Source organism: Puma concolor, chromosome F2, assembly GCF_028749965.1.
Source record: "Puma concolor isolate L17-30 chromosome F2, mPumCon1.1.hap2, whole genome shotgun sequence".
Lineage (NCBI taxonomy): Eukaryota > Metazoa > Chordata > Mammalia > Carnivora > Felidae > Puma > Puma concolor.
Window position 1 is genome coordinate 4,639,268 of NC_141684.1, and position 26,319 is coordinate 4,665,586.

A 26,319-nucleotide genomic window follows, 5' to 3' on the forward strand; every position below is an offset into this window, starting at 1 on the left:
TTCCTCAGAACATTACAAATAGAACTCCCCTATGATCCGCCAATCCCAGCTCTGGAAATGTATCCAAAGGAAGTGAAATTGCCTCCTGGAAAGGATACCTGCACCCTCATGTTCGTTGCACCATTATTTACAGAAGCCAAGACGTAGAGACAACGTAACTGTCCGCGTCCACGTGTGGATGGAGGGGTAAAAGGTGGTAGTGTAGACGTACAATGGAGTATAAGAAACCGAGGAAATCCTACCTTTGCAACAACGTGGATGGGCCTTGAGGGCATTATGCTGAAGGAAATTGGCATAGATGGGCATATGGGGCGGTGTTCCCCAAGAAGAGGGTTTTGGGGTGGGAGTGGGTGGGTGGAGGGATTGGCTGGAAACGAGGAAGTGTGGGTAGAGGGTTGGATGGTGAGCCCAGCACATGGTAATGGTCTCATGAGAAGCCAGAGGCTGGAGGGACTGGGCAGCTGGTTCGTGGTCAGCTACGTGGAGAAGGAATGGCAGCCCCTGAAGCCCCGTCAGCTTCGTTCTCCAGGTGTGGGGCAGCAGGTGCAGCAGAGCCCGGGCTGTGGGTGGGGGAGAACCACAGCTGTGGAGGAGCACAGACCCCTCCACATGCCCCCCCCCCAGGCTGGCCTCTCTGGCTGCAGACCCCTAGGGGCGGTGGCAGTCTGTGATGGGACGTGCAGCCCCAGCGGGTGCCCTGGACAGAAGGAGGGCACGTGGGCAGGGGCCCCACCGTGTCCTCCGGCCTCAGCTCATCTCTAGTTACAGCTCTGCCTTGGCCAGCTGCATTAGTCCAGGGGGAGGTGGAAAGGCCGCCCAGCGGTTCCTCCTGGACATCTGGCTGTGATTTCCCACCAGCCTCACCAAAGCTCTCCCCCTGCCGCAGGAATGAAGCCAGTGGCCATTCTCAGAACCCACCTCCAGCAGTGCTGGGGGAGAGGCCGGGAACAAATGAGCAGCTGGGCCGGCCAGGTCCCCCTCTGCCCCCAGGACCCAGTGAATGGGCCCCGGCCTTGCCGTCTGCTCCCATAAGGTGTTCGGTGCCTGGCAAGGTAGAGGACTGAACCAGGATACCCTGCCCTTCCCTGGGGACTGCCTGGGTCACATGCTCTGATTGTGGGGACATGACCCTGAGCCTGGACACAGATGGGTCTGATCCCAGGCCACATGCTAATGGAGGGAATGTGGCTGTAACTAGTGAAAAAGAAATCGCACCTTATCTTGTTTGCCCATCTCTGCTGAGAACCACAGAATGTCCCTGTGGGGAGGCATTTGGGGCTCATTCTGCCTGCCCTGTGCTTTCCCGGGACCGCATGGGGAGGTGCTGTGTCCCGGCCACGGAGTGACTTAGGGTCAACTCTGCTGCCAGAACCCGGGCCTTCTTCACGCCCTGTCTCTTACCTCCTCCCCTTTCCTACGGGGACTCTTGTCTCCTCTCCTTGGGGCAGAGTGAAATATCTTGTGAGAACCCCCCCTGGATTTATGTGATACGTTTGCATCTTTCTGCTCCATTGTTTTTATGTTTCTGTCTGCTCAGAATCCCTGGAGGGAAGGAGGAGGCTCTGTTTCCTTACCTGTGGTCTACACAGCAGCCTGTTATGTAAGATCTGCACCTTGTAAGGCAGCCCTTGGGGTGCCCCTCCTCCTCGGGTCTCACGGGAGCCCAGAGTTGTGGGTGACTGTCAGCAGACTGGGCATGGGTGACGGTCCTCCCAGAACCAGGTCACACGGTGAGAATGGGCAGGAGGGAAAGGCAGATTGCCGCTTGGTGGAGACGGTGGTGGGCTGAGTGCTGAGCTGGCTGCTTCCTGTACTTGCTCACGAATCCCTCTGGGGACCCTGAAGGGTGGGCGTCCAGAGCGTGGACCCATTTCTGGAATCGAGAAAACTAGCCTCGGAGGCTGTAAAGACAGAGGGTGCCGTGCACTAAGGCAGCCGCTCACTCCCTGCAAAGGAGCCAACAGTACAGAGACAGCCACGAGGAAGCGTAAGGAGGTGTTTGCTCGGGTGGGACGGACAAAATTGCCCCCAGGCAGCGAATTTGGGTCAGAGGTTTTGCATCAAAGTCAGAAGGCAAAGCTTTGGGGAGAAAAGTTCCGCATTAGAAGCCGGATGCCGTCATCCTCAGGACTAGCTTTCCCGTAGAACACACTTCCCGGCTGCTGGTGTTTCCTGGGTTTGGCCTCAGAGGACCTTTGAGGGGTGGGAGGGGGGCTGTGGCCGTGCACCAGGCGTGGTGGAGGGAGGTTCGGGTGGGGTGGCACCGGGGGGCATTTGTTGGCGTCAGATTCCTCCCTGTAAGACCAGAGTCCTGAACCGTAGGGTCATCCTATAGGCCCTTTCCTGATCCTCAGTTCTGGCTGCTGGTGTTGTGCTGTAAAAATACTGGTTCTAGAAGTCTCTCCATTTCCCCTGGCAGCCCAGCTCAGCCGCTGACCTTTCCTGCCTTGTGCGTCTTCCCCTGCCAGACTTTGGGGTGCACTGGGCAGATTGCATGGGGTGTGCATTTCAACCAGGCCCAAGTCTGCCTCCTGTCTCTGCCACTCACCACAAGGTGACTTAGACAGACCAGGGAGCCTCTGTGAGTGAGCCCCAGTGCCAGCTGCAAACTGGGAGAGGCCAACCCACCGGAAGGCTGTGGAGAGACTTAAGTGAAATCTGCTGGATGGTGGGCTTCAGGAGGGCACGGACTTTTGCCCTTTCTGTTCCCTGTGGTCTCCCTGGCATCCAGGCAGTGATCATGTCCCTGCCGTGGTGGACACTCGGGAATCATTGATTCATGTCCTGCTCTACTCCCTAATGGTTAACGTCCCAGGAGAACACGAGTGTCTGAGTGAGCCCCTGCCCACCGCTGGCCACAGACCCCACATTGCTGATCCCTGCCCCCACCTGTCCTGTGAGCATCTGACGGATTCTGCTCATTTAAGGGCTTCTTGAGGGTCCCCAGAGCCCTTGTTGGACAGACAGATCACTTGAGCCACGATGGTCCGCAGCCTGCCGTGGCCCAAAGATGGGGGTAGTGGGGGTCAGACAGACCTGGATTTGGATTTTGCATCCCTGATGCTGAGCTCTGTGACCTGGGGACGAGTCGCTGAGTCTTCTGAGCTCACAGGGGGTCACTCTCCTGCTGCTTCGACCTGCTTTCCTCCAGCTCACCCTTCAAGTCTCAGTGGAGGCGTCCCCGACCCTCCAACCAGCTTGGGGCCCGCTGTGTTCATCCCGGCCTCGCCTTACAGCTTCCCACTGGCTCTCATCACCTGCTGGAGATGTCAGTGCCTTATTTGGCCAATTTCCATCTTGTCCACTGGCCAGCGCCTCCCTAGGACAGCACATTTGTCATTGGGCCCATTATACCCTGGAGCAGCTCCGTGCCAGGTACATAGTAGGCATTCATTAAACGTGGGATGAAGGAAAGAAAGTTTGCACTTAGGTTTGATACCTCTCAGATGCCAGCTGAGCCTGCTGGGCCAAAGTGGCCAGGACCCATGTGGCACCTGGGTGCTGGCCGAGGGCTCTGATGCCCTTCCGAGTTCCCATGGCACCGCATCTCCTGCCCCCAACTAGAGGAGGTCCTCGGGGCCTGTGCTGACACCTGCTGGTGTCCAGCCCATGGGCACCCCCGAGGGAAGGGAGTTCCCAGGAAACCAGGGACCTCTGAAATCCCACCCTTCTTGGGCAGCCGCACTCTTATGCTAACTACATCACCTACTACCTGGACTCAGTCACCCACTCTTAACTCCCCGGCACACATCTCTTCATTGGCCTGAATTGCAAGCCCTGCCTTGGGTCCCCAGGCTTTCCTGAGCTGGCGTCTTCCTACCTTCCTGTCTCCTCGAACCACTCAGCGCAGGGCTTGGTCCCCCTCCCCACCCCAGGGCAAGCCAAGCCCCTTCCTCCTCAGGGCTCTGTGCCCCTTGCTGCTGCCTGCTGCCTGTTTGCTCTTGCTGTGGCTGGCTTGTGCCCTTCTTAGCTCTCAACCCAGATGTCACCCAGCCCAGAGGACTTCCCAGACCAGCGTATCCAACGTGCACCCTGGCCCCCACGGCCAGCGCCCGGACATATCCCCTACATATTTCCTCCACAGCACGGAGCATAGCTGATGGCCCGCTGGCTTCTCTGTCTCTGTTGGCCTTCTGCTTCCTCCACTAGGCACGTGACCACCGAGAGGCCAGGGCACGTGTTTGCACTCACTCCTCACGCTGGGAGGTATGTGCCAGGCCCTTGGCAAAAATGTATTGGCTGAATGAATCAATGAATGAATGAATGAACGAGCACTCATTAGGTGCCAGGCACCATGCCAAGAAGTTCCCACTCACTATCCCATTTAAGCTGCAGGATTACCTGTGGTGGGGAGACGCCCCCCACACTTACATCCCTATTTCCAGATCTGGGAGCACGCACGAGGGGCAGCTGACGTCACAGAGGCGAGGTCTGCAGACTCCAGGCCACGTTCCCCATCAGCCGTGGAGAGCACGGTCTCCCTCTGGCCCTGTTTCAGCCTCACCTTACCGCAGAGAGTGAGCACGGGCTGGGGCTGGGAGAGCGGAGGCGGCCTGGTGCGAGGCCCTCTGGCGTTCTCCCGTTCTCCCTGCCGAGGCTGGCAGGTCAGCTGGTGCAGGCCCGGCAGGCCTCCAGGCCTCCCAGGCTCACTTGTGCAAACGGTGCTTACAGCCACCAGCCCTCCTGCCTCCCCTCCCCCAGAGCCTCCTGCTAGCCAGCAACAGTGTCCCAGGGCCCGGCTGAGACCCGCTTTTAAAAAATAGTAGTAATTGGACACTTGGGTGGCTTAGTTGGTTGAGTGTCTGCCTTTGGCTCAGGTCATGATCTCACAGTTTGTGAGTTCGAGCCCCACATTGGGCTGTCTGCCGTGAGTGCCGAGTGTATGCTTCAGACCCTCTGCCCCTCCCCCTCACTCTCTGTCCCTCCCCGCTCATGCTCTCTCTCTCAAAAATAAACAAACCTTAAAAAGATCAAAATAATAGTAACAAAAACCTGAAAAGACTGCACTAGTAAATCACATTCAAATCTTTAAAGCAAATTTGAAAATACAAAGATACAAAGAGGAGACAAAGAATCACTCCCAAGTTCTGCCTCCCGGAGGTAACCACGGCCTAAATATCCTGTGCCCTTCCTGACGCCCCAGTATGTGTGTCTGTGGGAGCCAGCGAGAGGGTGCTGGCGTCACACCAAGTTGAACCCTCTTTCTGCAAATGAGCTGCCTGATTGAAGTGGGTCGTCTCGGCTGTCCTAGCCTCAGTTCTCTCATCTGCAAGATGGGCTTGATGAGCAGCACTGATTGGTGCCAGACGGGACGCCTCAGTCAGCAGCCAACGCAAAACCCCGCCTGTGGGAGCTGTGATCCCAGCTTACGTGCTCACGACTCCCACAGGACCTACTCCCTCCACGCCTGCAGGCGGTCTGGATGATGGAAACGCTGGGGATTTGCGGGGTGTCAGCTGCACAGGACTGGAGAGTAGGAGCTCACAGGCTGCAGCGTCTAAGTAGCTTCTGTGAGAGAGAACGGGCCCCTGTTTGGGGCTGGTAGCCATCTTGCTGTCTGTGCACTCTGGGGTCCCCAGTACCCAGCTCGGAGCCTGCTGTAAAGGGTCACAAGCGGACAGGTGCGCGGGCAGAATTTAGCCAGCACCTGGATCCTATAGGTGCAGGGTAAGGAGGCCCATCTACAACAAGTCGGGGCCCTTCGTGAGTGGAAGGTGCTGCCTCCAGAGGTAGGAGCCGGCCGTCTGTCTGTGCAGGCTTTGGAGACGGACGAACTTGGGTCCCCGTCAGCTGGGTGACTTAAGCAGGTGACTTTCGGAAAGACTGCGTGGTGCGTGGTCGGGAGCCAGATGCTGGATTCATCGAGCCGCCTGCATTGTTCGGGGGCTCTGCGGCCTTGGACCATCCATTTACTAACTTCTTTAGGCCTTCCTTTCCCCATCTGTAGATACTAGCACTTGCCCCTTGAAGCTGAAGGAGAAGTGGATTCACTGTGTTAATGTGTTCAACATGCTCAGGACGGTGTCTGGTGCCCAGCAGCCTCTACACGTGACCGTCTGCTGATCACGGAGACCCCGCTGCCCCCAGCAGAGCGGAAACAGTCTGCACGCCCAGTGCCATACTGGACGTGTGGGTCCTCTGTCCCCGGGAGCCACTGGCATTGCCGTCATAGTTGCTACTCACGTTGTCCCGGGCCCTGGAGCCTGGTGCAGTGTCAGCTGGCCCTCTAGAGTGAGGGTGACTTCCTGGCTGGCCTCGGAGCAGCGAGGGAGCTGTTCTGTGTGCCTGCTGGTACCTGATTCACCTCCTTCCTCCTCTGCCTCTCCCCCGCCCTCTCGGAATGCCAGCACCTCGTCTGGGGCTGGCTGGACTCCGTAGTGGTCACTGCAAAGTGCTGGGTGACTTGAACGCTTCCTGTCTGTTGCTCACCGAGACCTCGGGCTCTGCTTCCTCTTCTGTGGTCCTGCTGATTTGCCTTGACTGCAGCCACCGTCTCTTCTCCTAGATTCTAGACGTAGATTGACCTTTATTTCACATCCGGGTTCTCCTCTCATCCTGGGGAGTTCCTTAACCTTTTAGCCTCTGTTTTTAAATCTGTGTGATGGGGGGAAAAATCTATCCCCTAGAGTGGTTGTTGGGGGTAAAATCTCCAGCTGGGAGATTGGCACACAGTAGGCAGTCAATAGTTGCCGGCACTCTCTTTTCCCAGACGAAGACACTCTTGGCTGAGAGCCTGGGGATGGCATGGCTGTGTGTTCTCTAGACGGAAGTGTGGGCATGTCAGCGCAAAGCGGAAGGGCATCCTGTGCGAGCACACTTTCCTCTTCTGCCATGTGTAAACTGAGAACAGCTGATGTGTTTTTCCACAGAAACTACAGTGAATTCCTGGTTTTTTCCCTCTGGAAGAGAAGCTCTGGTCAATCAGCAGCTGGCCTCTCTTGAAAGCTTCTGGGGGAAATAGAAGTGGTTCTGTGGGCAGGGAGATCTTTTTCCTCTCCAGAAGTCTAGAATATTCTACCTACCCAAAGACCAAGGAGGAATGACCATAAATCAGCTCCCAGGGAGAAGGTCTTTGTGATCAGTCATATTCTTGCTCTTTCAAAAAGGAAAATTGACCAAGTAACCAAGAACTAAGTACACATGTTGGACCCTGAGGACTTACCCCATCCTTAATTCCAGAACGGCTTCTCAGGTTGATACTGAATGATTTCCAGGTACACCCATATTTACTGGGATAGTGAAGATAATCCAATCTGTCTGTGGCTCCTTTACCAGGAAAGTAATGTACCCGTTCTTACCACCCTCTTGAGTTGTCCTTGGGCATCTGGAAAGAGAGGCAGCTTCCAAATCCTGGAGCCTGGCAAATCAGTGCAGCTCCCAAAAAAGGGAATGTGTGCAGGTTTGGGATGTGCTCAACTGCAAAAAAAAAACAACAAAACAAACCGGTCCTGTGGCTCAAATGGAAGTGTGTTTTTCTTACCCACTTCACCCAGCCTTGGATTGCTGCTGTTGGAAGTCCCTGTCTCCTCAGTTGTCCTTGGAAGTCCTGCAGACATTATATCCCACCATCTAAGGAGGAGGGAGAGTCACCTTGCCAAGTGCATCTCCCTGTCTGTCCCGTTTCATCAGGAAAAGCAAAGCTTTTTGAGAGGCCACCCCTCTGCCAACCACAGCAAACTTCGGTTACTTATTTTCTCGTCCAGACCTGGGTCACATGTGTGTCCCTAGCAGCAAGGGTGGCTAAAAAGGTGGAGGACAGAATAACCTCTGTTGGCTAAGACCGGCCGCCAGCCAGCCACAGCTCTTCTCCTTGGGCTGAAAAGTGCCGTTTGGAGTGAAAGGGGTATTCTTTTAGGGAACAGGTAGCACGGGTGACAGGGTCTGTCAGCCCTCCATGGCAGGAGCCTGGGTCTGGGACATTTCTCACTTCTCTGCAGCGTCACGACGGAGCCCGTGCCTGGAAGGCCATCCAGTAGTGACTTCTCGGCTTAGCTGTCACTGGTCATTTCCAGCCATCACGAACTCGGGCAGCTCTGACACTGTGTGTCACTCTGTCCCCAGTCACCACAGTCAGCCCATGAGTGCCCTGAGGGCAGGGATGGCAACTTGTCTTTTATCCCATTTGTGGGTCCCTAGAACTAGCTCTGTGCCCGGAACATTTCGGGACCTCAGATATTTTAGTTGAAGTAAATGAGTTGACGTGGAAATAAATAGATCATTATGCAAAGTGTGGAAATATCTTGGCCAAACAGATACAGTTATAGGCTGAGAGGGACTTTGGATGCTGACCCTGTGTTCCTGCCAAGCAGGTGAACCCAGAGGCCCCAGCATCCCTGCAAAGCCTGGCTGGAGGGGGTAATTTGGGAACCATTTGTCCTGACGTACTAAGTCGGCTATAAATTGCCCCTTGATCCTCTCAAATGTATAAGCGTTAGAGATGGCCCCAAAAGGGGATTGGCAGGTGGTTTGGGGAACGAGTCCTTAAAGCGGTTTGGGCAAAAGTTCTAATGTCTTTGAAAAGAGCCTCCGTCTTACCTGTGCTCATGGTCCTTGGACTGTCCTTGCACATCTGGGTTTGGGAATCAGGTCACAACCTCGGGATATTTTCAGAGACAAGGCTCAGTGGCCCTGCCTGCCCCGAGCTCCAGCCATCAGTCTCCAGAGATTTGCTCATAATCAAGGATAGAACCTTCTGAGTCAGTGCATTCACAGTGACGCATGACCCACAGCCCGTCTCACTGGCAGCCTTCCAAGCAACTGATGGTCACCCCACAGCTGCTGCCGTCCTGGGTGGAGCCGTCTAAATATTGCACGGGGCCTGGATCCTCTCTTGTATTTGGTCCTAGACAGACAGCTTGGTGCTGTTTCCAAAATAACCCCTTCCATGTGGCTCGTCGGACCTCGCGGTGCCTTGTAAGATAAACATGAAAAATACCTCCACCCAAATCGGGGACGATTTCGTGCTTTCCCCTGGCTGCTGATGGTAAAAAGGGCCCCAGACTGGCCCTGCGCTGAAGCACGTGTGCCCTGAATATGAAAAGAGGTCATTGCACACAGAACAGATGGGGGAACGTCTAATGAGGGGAGGTTATAATAGTGACATGGAGAGGGCAGGGTCTAGGCGAAGGAAAGCAAGATTCCTCAGGTGCTGAATTTGACGGCCACCCTCCCTCATGCCAGTCCTGTGACGAGCTTGAGGTGGCCCAGCCCTCCAGGCAGCCCCGTGCTCATGCGTGATTTATAAGGTCTCCCCGTCAGAAACACTTGCACGGAGACAGAAGTTAAGGGACTTATCCAACACACTGTGCCAGTTGGTCAGGAGCCTGACACTTGAATCAAGGACGTTAAAATTCTAAGTTGGGGGGCACCTGGGTGGCTCAGTCGGTTGAGCGTCCGACTTTGGCTCAGGTTACAATCTCGCGGTTCATGGGTTCGAGCCCCGCGTCGGGCTATGTGCTGACAGCTCAGAGCCGGGAGCCTGCTTCCGATTCTGTGTCTCCCTCTCTTTCTGCCTCTCCCCCTCTCGTGCTCTGTCTCTGTCTCAAAAAAAAATAAACATTAAAAAAAATTTTTAAAACGCTAAGTTGGTGCTCTTTCTGAGATTTTTAGGGCAACTGAGTTTCTGTCTCTTCCAGTTTTTTTAAGTGAAGAATCATGAAGACCTTAATATGAGACATTAACGTAATATCCTATAATGAAGTTTTGCTTTTATTTTCTTCTGTAAGACTTACTCTATTGCCTTCGGACAGTTGAGCAGTTTTCTTCTGTTGGAATGGGACCTGAGGCTCCTTGGGGTAGCATCAGGCAACACCTTGCCGGTGGGCCCCCAGCGCACGTTTCCTGCTCTATGGGCACCGCTAACTTGGACTCTGTATGTGTGTGTTCAAGGCTTTATAAATGTTCCCTCTGCTGATGCCACTCTCGGGCTTTCGTCTGTCTGGCTAGGTCTTAACTGTTCCGTTAAGGAAACCTCGAGAACCACCGTTTCCAGAAGAGCTTTCCTGACCTCCCCAAGCCTGGTGAGGTGTCAGACCTGTGTCCCAGATCCCCCAGCAACCACGCCCGTCCTGTCACTTATTACACTGTGTTGAGCATGTCACTTTTGGTGTCTGACTCCCTCTAATGGGGGACTGATTTCCTTGAGGGTAGGGACCCTCCTTGTTTGTGATTCACCCCCAGTACAGGGCACGGTATTTACAGAATAGGTGCTCCACAAGCACACGCGGGCGTGAACCTGTCAGCCATGTGTGCTGCCCCCGCGTGTGCACCGGGCACTGGCCATCCTCCACTCCGGGAGCTGGGGGCTCCGGGTGCTGTCACCTTCCCCAGAGTGACTGTGGGTGGCATTTGCTCATCCAGCTCTTGTCTTCTCTTGCTTTTCTCAGACGTGCTGTGCCCCAGCGTCCGTGTGCAAGGAGACCGATTTAAGCACACCAATGGCGACAGCAAGGAAATCACAGGTAAGAGAGAGACCGCCGGCTCGCCGTGCCACCCTGAGCTGGCCCTGAGCGCAGTCCTCCTTGACGCAGGGCTGGCCTCACCAACCTCTCTGCTGAAGCCTAATGGAAGGAATCACACAAGCTGGGCAGGCGTCAGCCCCCTCCTGCGGGCCGTCCAGCCGTGAGCAGCCGTCCCGTTTCCATCTGGGAGTCGGTGGTGACCCTACGGGAGCCCCTAAATAATGCATCAGAACGAAAGAGTTGGGGGACGAGTAAGTGAATGATGGGCCAGGCGAGCGAAGGAATGGAGAGATCAGTGCATTCGGAGTGAGAGAGAGAGCCAGAGTTTTTAAATCCGTGAGGGGGTGATAGGAGATAGTGTGCCCCCGGCAGCAGAAATCCCCCTGCGGCGCCCCTTCCCAGGCTGTCCCCTCCTGACGGGGTGCACAGGGGACGTGGCAACGGCTGAGTGGGCTTCCCACCCTCCTGAGAGCCACAAGCGTGGGAGTGGGGTGTGCTCCTCCCTGTGGACCACATCCGGCAAAGCACTCTCTGAGTGACGATCTCAGGGGAGTTTCCTCCACATCCAGGCCACCAGCCCCGCCAGGTGCAAGGGGGCCAGGCACCCCCTCCTTGTGTGGCTCCGGAGCTGGTCTGCATCCTCCGCTGGGGGCTGGGAGGGGTCAGAACCAGGCGCTTCACAGGAGCTGTCCCAGCGACACTCTCCTGGGACGCTGCTGAGTCAGGGTGCCCCCGTCCACCAGAAGAAGCTAGCATCTGCGTGTTCGTGCTCGAGGGACGTTTCTAGAATAGGTAGAAGACGGCCCTGCCTGCTCGCACAGCAGGTGAAATGTGTCCCGGAGTGACTCGGCCCTCAGGCAGTGTCTTGGGGGAAGAAACAGCCCGGCTTTAGTGCCCCTCATTCCAAGGTCCATGTTTGACCCAATTCCTGGCGGTTCCCAGTGGGTTCCAGCTGCAGTCACCTGCCGGGGTGGCCCGCTTAGTGCTACACGCTTCCCCCACTCCTCTTCCTCCCTGTCCCCAGTCCCCACTCCCCCATCAAGCGCCTCTGGAAGGAAGACGGCTTTAGTCTCCTGGTGCCTGGTGCCCGGGTGCCGCTGGTGTTCAGTGAGCAGCCGTCCCTCCCAGGGCCCTCTGTCAACCCAGGAGATAACGATGGCTCTCCTCCTCTTTGCTTTCATAACCCTAATCCCTTGCAGGGAATATATCCACAGCTGCCTTGCTCTGCCCAGGCTGGCACGAAGCTTCTGGGCAGTTTGACGTCAGTGTTCCCGCTTGCTGCCTTGGCAATCCCCATCTGTGCACTGAAGTCCGTGTTGAAGGCAGATTCCTACCTGCTGCATTCTCCGTGTTTGACTTTGTGAGCAGGGAATCCCTCACAGCAGGATCTGGCCGAAATCATTCACGATCTGGTGTGTGTGTGTGTGTGTGTGTGTGTGTGTGTGTGTGTGTCCCTAGAAGGGAACAGATGTGACAAGAGGGATGTTAATAACAATAATGGTGAAAATCGAGCTCACTGAGCTTCTACAGTGTGTCAAGCACTTTGCACATGTGCTCTCGTTCAACCCTTGTGATACATGAGAGAGGCACTGTTTTGTGTTTTGTAGTTGGGGAAACTGAGGCACAGGTGCGTTCAGGCAGGCAGACCTGCCAGGGAAGGAAGGAAAGGAGAGAGGAAGGAAGAAGTCACAGATGAATTAGCGAATCTGCCTGTGTCACTGCAAGTCAGATGGGCTTGCCTGCCGTCCTGTTTCGTTCTGTGGAAAAGAGCCCAACCGTGTTTTCTGCTGATGCTTTTTTAAAAAATTCTTAATGCATATTTATTATTTTTGAGAGAGAAAGAGAGAGAGTGTGAGCAGGGGATGGGCAGAGAGAGAAAGAGAGAGGGAGACACAGAATCCAAAGCAGGCTCCAGGCTCCGAGCTGTCAGCACAGAGCCCGATGTGGGGCTTGAACCCACAAACCGTGAGATCATGTCCTGAGTCGAAGTCGGATGCTTAACCGACTGAGCCACCCAGGCGCCCCAAGAATAATTGATTCTTGCTGGGAAGAGTCACTGTGTGTGTGTGTGTGTGTGTGTGTGTGTGTGTGTGTGTGTGTGTATGTCCGGGGAACACGTGTGCACACCTGTGTGGGAACAAATTCTTCAGCCTCTGGTATATGAGGAGCATCCTGCTGACAGTCTGTTTGGTGACTGAAGAGAAGCGGGCACTCTGTTCGGAATCCGCAGCATCTGTCTGCAGCCGTTGGAACCTTCCTGAAATCTCCCCTCCCCCTCTGCAGGCTCCGAGGCTCCCAGGAGGTGAATCGTAGCCTAGGCAGGCACCCGTCACACGCGGCACCCATGCCCTGTTGGTGCAGTGCTGTGCACACGGAGATCCTACTGGGTCTGTCCGGAAGCCCCGCCATGTGGAAGCTGGATGGGGTTATGGAGAGAGGAGTCTCAGACCTGCCAGTTAAATACAGTTGGGTAATTGGAATCGTTTGTCCTTTGGGAAAAAATGGGGTTCCTAAAAGCCTCAGTTCCAGACACCCCCTCAGATGACTCTGGCAGGTTTTAGGGCTTACCAGGCCAAAACAGCCAGGAAGGGGAGAGGGCAGGCAAGGCGGTTGGAGGTTTTGGTCTTAGGCTGGTCCTGCTGCTCCCAGACCCCTGGCATCTCTAAGGCCCAGTTTCCCTGCCCGCATAACCTTACGTCCCACGTAGTGTCTCTGAGGGTCCCTCTCGGCACTCATAACTGAATGTTCCAAGAGTTTCATGACTGCGGGTGGAATACAACTTTCCCAGGAGATTGGCTGTTTGCTGCTTAAGAACATGCTAGGTTCGGAGCATCTCTAAAATGTGGCCATGGCATTCTGGATTCTTCTCTCTTCCCACCTGAGCTCCTGCACCCGGATACTCACCGAGGCACCCCCCCTACACCTCTCAAGTGGACCATGGCCCGAGGCCTACCCCCACCCTTGCCCCCCCTTAGCAAGTCTCATCTCCCAGGCCTCCCTTTCCTGTCTCCCCACTGCCAGAATGACCTTCAGAATAGAAACAGGGTTGTGTTTCTTTCTTGCTCTGAAGTCCTTCATGGTTCTCCATTCCCCGCAGAAGGACACTCAGACTTTGCCACGTGGCCGACAGACCCAGCCTGGTCTTCCCCCGCCCACCCCATTCCCAGCCAGTGACTATGGCTCCTGACATCCTGGAATAGCCAAGATTCTTGGAAGGAACTGGGCTGACTCGGGCCCCCTGACCTTTACACATCCGGTTACCTTGGATGCCCTTTCTTCCCCCTGTGTCTGCCCACCTTTTATTTGTTCTTCAAATCCAGGCTAAGCTTTGCCTCCTCTGGGAGCCCTCCCTGACTGCTCTTCAGGGGGATAAGGGAGAGATATCCCTTGTGTTTCTGCACAAGCCCTGTAGTTCTCCCTTCTAATCATTTACCCACACTACCGACACTGCTTATCTATGCGTCTGCTTCTCTCTAGACACTACATTTTGGGGAGGCTGGGATTTATCCTGTTCATTATTGGGATCTGCACAGCCAACAGGGAATCCTTCTGTCTTTCCACAAAATGTGCCGCAAATAAGAAAACCTGAAGCTCCTGGCTTCCTTAGGGGCAGAAGCATGAACCGGATGAAATTGGTCACGAGCTGGTGAGAAAGCATCCCTAGATGGGCCCTGTGCACCTTGGCCAGACCCACTAAAGACCCAGGAGTGAGCATCGTGCCTGAGGAGTCCAGTAAAGGTCCATTGAGTGCAGACCTTAGAAGGATGGGCGGGGAGCCCGGTGGGCACTGGTGTGGAGCAGGTGCACACAGTTGAGCTGGGCCGTGGCTAACGGTGTTGCTGATGCGACCTGTTTCAGCTGACCCCGTGATTTGGGGGGGAGGTGGACCCCTGCAGTTCCTGCACTAAACAATTGCTTCTTTGTCACGCGGTGCCTCGCGTCAGAGTCCATTTACCTCGGGAACGTTTTTTCATTCTCCTTCCCAGCCTTTTCTTCATTGCAGGCAATTCCTCTTTTCTCTCTGTGCCCTTTTGCTACCACTGGGTTAATTGCTTGTTGTTCAAAGCTTCGTCGTGTTTAAGTCTTTGTTTTTATTCCTTGTTTTTATTCATCGAAACCCGTAAAAGTGGAACCAGAAAGGAGAGCATATGTTTGCTTTTTCAAAACCTAGAAAAAAACATTCTCCCACGTGTAATGGCTTAAGGGAAGCCCAGCTTACGGTGGCAGTGTCTAGGGACAGTTGACAGAGCTCTAGGGGAGCAGGCCCACTCTGCTGTTCTCACTGTTGAGGGGAAGTCTCTGGGCACGTGTCACCCAGATTGCCAGCACGCTGTCTGAACACAGGCCGCTGCTCCGTGGGAGCCTCCAGGGGCCAGACACCTGCCGAGTGGTGGCCATCCGCCCCACACGGATGAGGCAGAGAGCTGTGAGGGGCTTAGTACCTGCACCCACGTTGTGGAGCCGCAGAGTCTAAGGGCAGGGATAGGGTCCGATGTGTCTGACTGAGATGCTCTCCCTCTCCCACTTTCCTTCCCTTAACTGGGGGCAGCTTCTCTTGAGCGATAACCTGACCCCTCCAACCCCATCACCTCCCTGCAGGGAGCGCCCCAGGCAGGCAGGACAATCAGAGAGTTTCACAAATGAGAGAGCCCTCACGGACCCACCGGCGCCGGGCCTCTGGGCGTGCCAGGTACAGGCACCTGCTGAGCGCGGCCCTGCCTGCAGGAATGTGCGAGATCCTCGAGGTGGCGGCCTGCGGGGCGGGCCGTTTACCCCGCCTTGGCAGCAGGGGAGACACGAGGACGCAGACCGTGCGCGTGGCCAGTGCTGCACCAGCTTTCGGACCCAGGACGGACTGTCCCCAAAACCTCCTCTGCTTGTTCTGCCTTGCTGGGGCCCAGATGGGCTCTTTACCATTTGGTGTCTAGTCCATGGAACCTGCAGGGCCTTCTTGGCCAGTCACCCCGTCCCCAGGCGGGCCCCCAGCCGCTCCCACTGCCCGGAGCTTCCCAGCCTCTGGGGCACGTCCGGGTACAGGGCCCCAGCACATGCGGCAGACGTTTGTGTCTTCAGAGGGCCTTGCACAGGGGTGGTCAGTTCTGCCAGCTGCTCCCAGCTGGGCCCGCCGGGCCCTCTGCGGTGCGGAGCCCAGAGCGGCAGGGACCCGATGCCTTCTGTCCCCAGGCAATCCTGGAACAGCAGTGCCCAGCCCCTGCTAAGGAGGCTGTGGCCGGGCCCGCGGAAGTGCAGGGTGGGGGGGTGAGAGAAGGGGGCCTCTCTCCTTATTCATTCAGCAGGTGTCTCCCAACATCTGCTGCCCTGACCTGCCCCCTGCGGGAGAGGGGCTGCTCCCCACCACATGCCTGGTCCTCTACGACCAGGTGGCAGTCGTGGGGCTCCGGGAGAAGTGGCGGAGCTCTTGCCAGGCTGTGAGGCTCCTGGGGATTTCACAGAGGACGTGGGTCAAAAGGTTCCTTTCCTGGTCCCCAGCAAGGGCTGCTGACACTGACCTAGCAACTCCCAAGCGGCAGCTTCCCTGGGGGTGCTCTGTCGGCTCACCTCACCGAAATGCCACGACAGCCTTGCAAGGGATTACTCACTCCACTTTCCCAGTTAAGGAAACAGACTCAGACAATCTGACAACTTCTTCAAAGCCACCCAAGCGTCTTAGTCCCTTTGGGCATATAAGGACTTTGTATCTTCTGGTTCTGGGAACTGGGAAATCAAGACCAAGGCACCTGCAGATGTAGCATCTGGGGAGGGCCTGCCGGCTGGTTTATACATGGCTTTCTTCTCAGTGTCCTCGGGTGGTGGAAGGCAAGGGAGGTCTTAGGATCTCCTTTATAAGAGCAGTGATACCACCCATGGGGCTCCCCACCCTTGTGGCCTCATCATCCCCCAGGTCCCCCACCTTCTAAACCCATCACACTGGGGGTCAGGCTTCAACACAGGAGCTTTGGGGGGACACATTGAGTCCACAGCACTCAGCTGGAAGTCTGCAAGGGGGCAGGGTGCGCCCTGGGCTGTGTGAGGCACTCTGAATGCCTGAGGTGTGTTGTTCCTGGGGTTCACTCCCTGCTTTGACTTGGAGCCCCACCTTACCGGTGGCCTCATCCTTGCTGAAAAACCGGATCTCTGAATTCTCTGGCAGGCAAATGATGCAGTATGATCGGGAGACGGACGGCTCTTTCCGGTCATGGTGAGAATTGGGAAAAGATGATATATAGTAATCAGTGATGAGAACACAAAAGAAGATCAAATTCCCCCCAGATCTCCCATTTGATCTATGAAAGAACTGATTCCAGGGAGGGGTAAGTGACCCAGCCCCACCCCTGAGCATTTATTCAGAGCTTACTATGGGATAGGAGAGTGATTACCTTCTCATTCAGAGTGAAGAGTCCGTTTATGGCACCTGACATTTAGTGAGCACCTACTATGCACCAGGCATATGCTGACCTACTTTCTCCTTTATTTTTTTAAATGTTTATTTTTGAGACAGAGACAGAGACAGAGTGGGAGCAGGGGAGGGGCAGAGAGAGAGGGAGACACAGAAAGGGAAGCAGGCTCCAGGCTCTGAGCTGTCAGCACTGAGCCCGACGTGGGGCTCGAACTCGCAAACTGCGAGATCGTGACCTGAGCTGAAGTCAGACGCTTAACCGACTGAGCCACCCAGGCGCCCCTTTACTTTCTCCTTTAAAACTCAGGGTGGCCTCCCGCGGTATCACTGCTTGTCATTAGAGCCGGAATGTGTTGTCCACGGGCTCTCTGCCAGACGATGGCTGCTGCACCTGCCCACACCCACTGACTGCATTTCTTGTCCTCATTTGGCAGATGAGGAAATTGAGGCCCAGAGAGGTTGAATAACGTGTCTGAGACTGAGCAGGTAGAAGAAATATGGGAGTAGGGGTTTGAGCCCAAATATTCCCTGTTCTAGAGCCTTCACTGCCCCACACTGCTACTGTCCCAACTGTGCAGAGACACAGAAGGTAATGAGCTCAGAAAGGTTAGGATGCATGCTCTAGGTCACACAGCTCTAAGTGGGGCTCAACCCGCAAGTATTTGACCTTCCAGGTGCTGGGTGCTGTGTCTTTATAGTCTGTCCAGGGCAAAGGGCACGTGCCAGCCTAGAGTTGGCTGGAAGTCCAGCATCATGAGTTTGTGCTATGGGCCAGGCTATCATGGGAAAATAATCGATACAGAAACTACTCTGTGGGCCCCTGTATGGTGGATGCCCTATGAAGAGCTTTGTATCTTATCATTCGAGCTTCAATACAATCCTATGAGGTACATTCTAAAACAACCCCGGTTTTATAGATGATGAGACTGGTGCTCAGAGATGTTAGGCAACCTGCCTAAGGTCACACAGCAAGGACCCTGTGGTCAGGAACACAGTCTAGACCGGCCCAAGTCTGCCACTCTAACTCTCATTCAGTGCTAAACCTTTCCTGTCCCTGCTGTTTCTTACACCAGGCTTGGAGCAGCAGGGTTTAGTGGTACAAGATGGGTATATCATCACCGTACAAGCCCTGTGACCTCACCTCGTGGCAGCACCTTAGAAGGTTGGAGATCCCCCACAGTCGTCCTAAAGTCTCGTGGCTCAGGTGTCGCCCGGACCCAGGGTCGTGTTGGCCCTGGGGATGCAGACACGAGTGCTCCCACGCGTGCCCTCCATTGGCTTCCCTGAACCTGCATGAGCTTTCCCGTTGCCCGAGGAACAGAGTTTGAGCCAGTAGGCCACGTTGTCACCTTGGTGTGGGCACTGTGCTCAGGCTCCTCTGAGAACCCGCCGTCCTGGCCTGTGGGACTCGAGTCGGGACAGTCGTGTAGGGGACGTGGTAAGGACGTGCTGCTGCTGGTGGGTCCATCGTGAGCGGTTCTCGTGGCCACCCTACGGCCGTGGGTGTCATTGCCCTCCCTTGACGACCAGGTGGCCGGTGCTGTTCAAGTGGCTGACGTCCACATGGCACGTGCCCGAGCTGATCACCCCCTCGCGTCCCCAGCTCCCCCAGCGCTCAGGTCATGACTTTTCCTTTACGTACATCGCCAGGGCACACGAGGTCCTCTCTCAGAGCCAAAACAGAACAGAACAAAACAAAGCGTTTTTTTGCAAAGTGTTCCTGGGGGAGCTTCCTAACACCTGCCCTGGCCGGGCAGCCAGGACACCTCCCATTTCTTTGGAAAACTCGGGTCTGCAGTTTCTCCCGCATGTTCCCCGCAACTGGAAATGGAAGCCGCACATCTCCTTACTTTGTTGTTGTTGTTGTTTTCTCCCCAAATTGTATTGAGCAGTTCCCTCCACTGACATCCCACACCCGCTCCCCTCGGGCAGGGTGGGCAGCTCCCTTTGCAGAGCGGTGTTCCCCTCCCTGGTCTCCCAGGCTCCTCCCCTCCACTCACCCCCGCTCTTCTCCTTGACAGGTTTTGACCTGATGGATTTGTTCCGTGTGAAGGAGATCCTGGGGAAGAGAGACAACGGAGCGCAGAGTTCCTATGTCCGGATGGGATCCTTCCCTGTGGTGCAGAGGACAGAGTGAGTGCTCACGTCTCCTTCGGGACTTGCCCTGGATGCCGGCAAAGCGTGGGAAGGGGGCCAGGCAGCTGTGGTTGCACACTGAGCACTGAGAGGGGCTTGAAACTACTCAGCGCCCTGGGGAGGTCGCCTGGGGAGGTCGGAGACAAAGCGACCGAGCCACTGCCCTGGGAATGCAACCTGTTTCTTAGCAGATCTGTCACCGTTGTCTTTATCGGTTCCTGGGTCCTTCTGTACCCTTCTCTCCATATGGATTTGGCGTTAATCATTCATGCACGCATGTGTGTTTCTGTCAGTTCGTTAAACAACAAACATTTATGGCCGTAGATAACGTGGGGCCCCCTCTGGACCAGCCACTGTGGTACATGTCAGGCACAGCACCGCCCAGCCTCACGTAGTCGGTTTGGCCACTGGCACCGCGGTTTCAATGTTTATTGGGTGCCTGGCCTCACACAAGTTATTGGACGCCCCAGTGCCTCAACTGTGTCCTGTTTTCACCAGATGTGAGTGTTTCTGCCCCGCAGAATTGTTGAGAGGATTATAGCACACATTTGTCCGGGGGCTGACACCTGTTGGGTCTCTGGTCAAGGGCTGATGATGATACCAAAGTCAGCGTTCCATTCTGCCCACTTTGAGGCAGACAGATCTTCTGAAAACAGAAGTGATATTTCATCATGACTCTCCTTCTCCATCCAGCAATTAAAGTTCCTTAATTGCTCCCAAGTGTCCCAAGGGCAAGAAAGGTCCTGTGTGTGATGTGACCCATTCCTACTTTTTTTTGGCCTCAGCCTTATCCCCTGGCTCCTTGTCTGGCTCCTCTTTCTCTGTTCGGGGAGCTTCTAGGCACCTTCTACCCACCACAGGGCCTTTGTTCATGCTCTTTCTTCTATCTGAGACTTCCTGTTCGTCCTTCAGACCAGTGCTGAACCATGATGCTCTCAAAGATGCCTTTCCTCACCTCCGAAATTACCTCAGACCTCCCCCTATCTTGTCTCATTACAACCTGCCTTCCTGCATAAAACAAAGTGGCCAAGTTGCAGCTAATTACTTAATGGTGTAATTACTCATTTAGACTGTCTTCTCTGCTCAGCAAGAAGCCTGAGGAGGGAGCTAAGTCTGGTCTCTGCTGCAGAGCCAGCATTAAAATGAGCTCTTCCTGGAGGAGGGGATCATTCAGTATCTGTGGAATGGATGGATGGATGCATCAGTCCATCCCTAGTTAGTGAAAATGCCCCGTTAGGTCTGATCCCAGCAAACGTGAGCTGGGAACACCAGGCCACAGAGCTGGATTTGGATGTGTGCATTTTCTTTTGTTTTTTTTTAATGTTAATTTATTTTTGAGAGAGACACAGTACAAGTCTCCAATGAGACCCTTGGAGCTAACAGAATCATGGCTGCAGGTGCCGATCTGTGCGGCGTTTCTGGAGCGGTGGATCTGGGCTCCAATTACACTGAGTCCTTCTGAGAGGGGATTTCTATATGGTACCAAGTTGCTTTTTTTTTTTCTTGTTAAGTTTATTTATTTTTGAGAGAGAGACAGCATGAGCATGGGAGGGGCAGAGAGAAAGAGAGAGAGAACTCCAAGCAGGCTCCGCACTGTCCACACAGAGCCAGATCTGGGGCTTGAACTCATGAAATAATGAGATCAAGACCTGAGCAGAAACCGGGATTGGAAACTTAACCAGCAGAGCTGCCCAGATGTCCCCCAAGTTTGTTTTAGTTGCAAAACGTGGGAAACAAAATCAGACCCAAAGAAGCTCTGATATTTCTTTTTTTATTAATGTTTATTTTTATTTTTTTTTATTTTTGAGAGAGACAGAGACAGAATGCGAGTGGGTTAGGGGCAGAGTGAGAGGGAGACACAGGAGCAGAAGCAGGCTCCAGGCTCTGAGCTGTCAGCACAGAGCCTGAGGCGGGGGTTGAACTCACGAGCTGTGAGATCATGACCTGAGCCGAAGTCGGACACTCAACCGACTGAGCCACCCAGGCGCCCCAGAAGCTCTGATATTTCAAGGGAGAATAGCATTCTTGTAATTCTTAAAGCTTTAGATTCATGCACAAATATATAGACAGGTGTAATTTTTTATTTGCAGGTGAATTGTGTGCATAACGAAAAGGGGTGTCACTTTCAATATTAATGTTTTTCTCACATGTATAATGTTTAATGGGCAGTTTACACACCTTGTCTAATTTATTTCTCACTACGGTGGGTCAGGGGAGCAAGGCAGGTATTATTGTCATCATTTTTGCCATGAGACGACGGAGACTGTAAGTGGGATAGTCGTATGTCCACCATCCTGGGGTGCGTACGAGGCAGAAGTTGGCACAAAGTTGGGTCGTCCATCTCCATGGCGTTTGTGTTTCCTGTTGTGATCTTGTTATCTTCTGTGTTACTTGTGGAAGGGATTGGTTTGGGCCACTTTTGTTTCCTTTAGATATTCTCTGTCAATGCCCATTCCCCCCTCCTGATCATAATACCTTTTTCATAAGCTATATATGCTTATATGGGTGCTTATGTTTATATAAATGTCCTCAGAAAAAGTCCTGGTCTCTCTCTCTTTATCTAAATATAGGGAGACAAATATAGATACAGATTTGTAGATCTGTGCTACATAGATCTGCTTATCTGCAAGGATCCATCTGTATTTATGTGCATATAGATGTCAAACGTGCACAGATATGTGTTGTTTCAAAAGTATAAGAAAAAGGTGTGTTTGAAAAAAAACAGTTCCATGGTTTGACTCATTACTGAAATCAGAAGAAAAATGAGATGAAACGCAGTGTCTATTGTGGCAGCAAAGCCCATGTCTGTGCAGTCAGGTGAGAAAGGCCCATCTTCCCCCCGTGGAGACAGTCACCATCCTCACCCCTCAGTTCTGTGGGGGCCCAGTGCTGAGTGACAGGCTGCTCCTAGTGCCTGGAGGTGAGCTGGGTGAAATCCCAGCTCAGAGAATGACTCTGAACAGTGGGGGCTCCCTCCCAGCTTGGATGTGAGAACCGAGAATCCCACAAGGAGACCAGTCTGTGCTCACAGGCTCTGCAGCCAAATCAGGGGTCCCAGAGGGTCTGCGAGCCGGGAACCAGGAACCCAGACGCCTCCTCATTTCCCTTCCCGGCTTTCTGGCCAGACGACTTCCACCCCCTCCATTGGAGAAGTCAGTGCCCTGCAGTCCCCAGGCAGGTCCCTGCCCCCGGAGCAGGATGTGGCCCCAATGCGGCCAGATTCTTTGGGGTGAGGGTGCCACCAGTGGATGGTTAAGGGAAGAGCTCTGGGGACAGGGCCCCCTCTCCGTGTGGGTCTCTGCCCAGCCACCTACCAGCCAGATTGCGCCCTGTTAACCCTCAGCTACAACGTGATGATCAGATCACCTCCTTTGTAACTCCTGTGACGAACAGTTTTCATTCTTTTTCTTTTTTAAAAGTTTTTATTTATTCTTTTTTATTTTTCATTATTTTTTTAAGTATTCATTTATTTTGAGAGAGACAGAGAGAGAGTGAGCAGGGGAGGGGCAGAGAGAGAGAGAGAGAGAGAGAGAATCCCAAGCAGGCTCCACACTGTCAGCACAGAGCCCAACGAGGGGCTCAAACTCACGAACCATGAGATCATGACCTGAGCCAAAGTCAGACACCCTACCGACTGAGCCACCCAGGCATCCCTCAACAGTTTTCATTCTGAGCGTGGAGGGCAAAGACAGGAACGGGACCCTCTGGGCAGAACTGAGGGGAGCTGAAGTCCCCCCCAGATGAGGGCCTGGCTCCCCACGCTGGGCAGGGACCTGGGGCTCTGCTCCGTGGAGACGGGAGGATATCCTGGGGCACAGGGTAGGGGACCATGCAGCATGAGACACAGCAGCTGGGCCCTGCTGAGAAGGAGCAGGCAGGGGGAGAAGACGGGTACGTTCGGCTGCATTTGACCTGAAGGGTGGGTGGGTGGCAGCTTAGAGTCTAACATTGATTTTGTCGAATGGTGATGGTCGAGTCAGGGAGGCTTACATGCACCAAGGGGGTACATTTGAAGGCCTGGGGAGACAGTGAAGGGGCCACAGCAAAGGTCTACAGAGGCTCATCTCAAGGCCCCGATCGAAGGAGGCAGTAAAGACAGGTGAGAAGGTGGATGTTAGAGATGCTCGGGAGGTCATTCGGCAGGACGTACTGACCCACGGGGCACCTGCTCTCGGGAAGCGTGAGAGATCGTCCCTTGCAGCCCGCACGCTCATTGCTAAGCCCACTGTCGTCCTTCTCCGTCCCCCTCCAGGGATGTGTTCACACAAGGTTTGCCTGATGAGTATGCCTTTGTCACCACCTTCCGGTTCAGGAAAACGTCTCGGAAAGAAGACTGGTACATCTGGCAGGTCATTGACCAGTACGGGATCCCACAGGTAGGAGCGGCCGTGTCTCAGGGGCCGGAAGCTTTCTGTTTCTTTCTCATGGGGATGGTGTCATCCGCCATGTTTTCTCCAGGGCCATCCATCCTGGGCCCAGGAGATCACGAGTCTGGTGTATGAAGCCCCAGAGAGACGTGGCTTCTTTCCCTGAGGGCAGGTCCGTTCCTGGCACTCTGGGTGGGGGGAGGCAGGAGACCTCGTCCCTTCCTGCCCTACAGGTGCTCAGCCGAACCAGGGAGGTGGCTCTGTTAGAGCGGCACAGCTCGTGATACAGCGGAAGACGTAGCTCAGGGTCAGCTAGTCCTGGGTTCAGATCTTGTGTGTGTGCCTTTCTTGGTGTGGGCCTGAGACATGTGAGCTTAGCGTCCTGAGTCCTGTTGCTCCTCAAGGTCACGTGGAAACAGCTGCCACGGGTGGTTGGGGAAGGTGGGGTGAGCCACGTCTCTGGTGCATCTGGAACGCCTCTTATGTGAACATGTCGTGTTACATCACTTCCCTTCTTACGCCATTCTGCTCTTAACCCTGAGTGCCGTTCTTGGCCATCTCAGGTGCGTTTTGGCTTTCTGCCCCCTCGAAGGTAGAACGACTCACCAGCGGCACGCAGCCAAGTCAGGAAGCGGGGTCTCAAAGTCAGAGCCATTGGCACAACACGCTGGTTTGAGTTGCAGGCGACACTGAGTTTTGTGCCCTTGCCAAATCCCCAGTGCAGGGACCGTCCCCATCTTCGTCATTTACCCTTGTCCCCTTTTGAAGATGTACTCCTCTTCAGCGGGCGGACACGGTCTGTATTTTCATTTGAGGCTGAAATGGAAACATGCTCAACTGGACCCCAGTGGCCACACTCGTGGGCTGTGGCCAGAGGACACGCTGCTCCACACGGTGAGCTGCGGGCCGGGCCGTGTACCATGGTGAGGGCTGGACTCCGATGCCACACGGGCTCGTTGATGCACCCCTGCTCTCTGTAGGGGCAAGAGACTGTCCTGGGCACTTCGTACATCGAGGCTGTGGGTCTTCTTCCCAGCCTGTTGCCATCTTGCCAGGAGGGGACTGAGTATGTGCGGTTTGTCCCCTGCCTGAAGGAAAAGAGGGATTTGAACCCAGGGAGCCCAGCTCCGCATCTGTCTCTTATCCACCGTGCCCAGCTGGCTCCTGTCTCCCTCAGTCCTGCTAAATGATGTTTCCAGAGCATCCCTGGTCAGACTGAGATGCGAAACGTTTTCGACCCTGACGGCTGAGTGCCCTGATTTCCTGAGTGTGGGAGGCTGGACGGAACAGATGAGGCTCCTCTCCAGAGGCCGGTTGTCTGGAGGGCAGGCAGCTCATGGTGTCTCTCATTCACATCCACCTCCGGCACGTGGGTCTTCCTTCTCCAATTTCGCAGGGTCTGGTGCAGTGGGACTGGGCCCCCGCCATGCATTCTTGCGGGGCAAACCCCCGCCCCCTCGTCTGGGTTCTCTTCCCTCATGGCATTTGCAGAGCTGTGTGGGATTGCTGTCTGCCATGTCTGCGTCCCCCCCTTCCTCTTTCCGGAATGAGCCATGGGCTGGGACACTACAGAGCCGTGCAGAGATGGCCCGCCTCGGAGGACCTCAGGCTCATCTACAAAGAGGCACCTGGCGTTTCGATTTCATTGAGTGAGCCTTGATGGAGCACGGTTCCCTGGCGGTCTGAGGGTGGCCCCTTCTTGCCCCAGGGGGCATACTGGCCAGACACAGGGAAGATGGACAGAGGCCTGCCGGAAGGGATGTGTAGGCAGAATGCTGTGATTCTCTTAGTCCTGCAGACCTAGATCTTTGTATCTATCCATCACTGCATTTAGTATTTCCAACCACACTCGCATTGGTGTTCTCCTCACTTGTCATCCACTCATTCCAGATACGTTCGAGGGACAGGAAGGAGGCTGGCCCCGCACATCAGAGATGAGGCTCCAGAAGTTTTGGGAGGGGACAAGGTTCTTTGTAAGCAGTGGAGGGACTTCTGTTTGAGCCCAGGCTCTGGGAGGTGGGCAGATCCAAAACAGGAAGACCGATTTGGAGACTGCTGTAGTCATTGAAGCAAAGGATGATATTGACCCAGACTGCTAGTAACACTAAACTGGGTGGAAATGATCAGATCCTGGATGTATTTTGAAGCCAGATCCAGTAAGATTTGCTGATGGATCTGAGCCTTGAGGTGCCTTCCTGAGGTCCCCAGCTGGCCCTGGTAGACACAGGACTCTGGCCTGCCAGGCGCCACTCTGTGCTCTGTGTCTTCTAAAGACATTTACATCCTGAAGGGAAAGCTGTGTCCTCATGAGGCTCCCGCGGTGGTTCAGGGACCCAGGACTCAAACATGGGAAAGCACTTTCTAGAAACAGAAGACCATGTTTAATAATAGAAATATTAGGGTATGAGGATTAGAAGTGTACTAGATTGGTTGGCCAGGGTTCATAGTTTTCTATGTTTTACCAACACAGCACGCAATGCAAAAAAAACCCCCAAATATCCCCCCTCCACTGTCCGGAGGTCACGTGGGGCCCAGAAAGAGAAACCAGAGCACCTGGGTGGTGTTACAAGAGCTGTGGCTGATGCCCAGCAGTGCGTGGGCACCTTCCTTTAACCTGAGGGCTCTCATTCACTCATTCACTCATTCAACACCTTTTTTTTGGGGGGGGGGTGGCACTATGTGCTGAGTGTTGTCCTCACCCCTGAAGAGAGGGCAAGAGAGACAAGTGCCTGCTTACAAGGATGGGGCAGGACAGTCAGGAAACAGGTGAGCAAGAGAAATGAACACTGACCAAGCACTCTGAGAACGAGAACAAGTGAATGGAACAAGCGGGGGGATGATGTGAGAGCACGTGAGCAGGCTGGAATCCAACTGTGTGTGTGTGTGTGTGTGTGTGTGTGTGTGTGTGAGAGAGAGAGAGAGAGAGAGAGAGAGAGAGAGAGAGAGAGAGAGAGTCGGA

The 26,319-nt window shown here is 54.6% G+C and overlaps 1 protein-coding gene across 3 annotated transcripts in view; it reads left to right on the forward strand.

Annotated features, from left to right (window-relative positions):
- Positions 1–26,319, forward strand: part of COL22A1 (collagen type XXII alpha 1 chain) — a 260,760-nt gene that overhangs the window by 38,034 nt on the left and 196,407 nt on the right. For all 3 annotated transcript variants that reach the window (XM_086695892.1, XM_086695894.1, XM_086695893.1), the window contains exons 4-6: positions 10,386–10,460; positions 18,879–18,990; positions 23,246–23,369. In XM_086695892.1, coding sequence (XP_086552018.1) covers positions 10,386–10,460; positions 18,879–18,990; positions 23,246–23,369 — 311 coding nt within the window. The remainder of the gene's footprint in view (positions 1–10,385; positions 10,461–18,878; positions 18,991–23,245; positions 23,370–26,319) is intronic.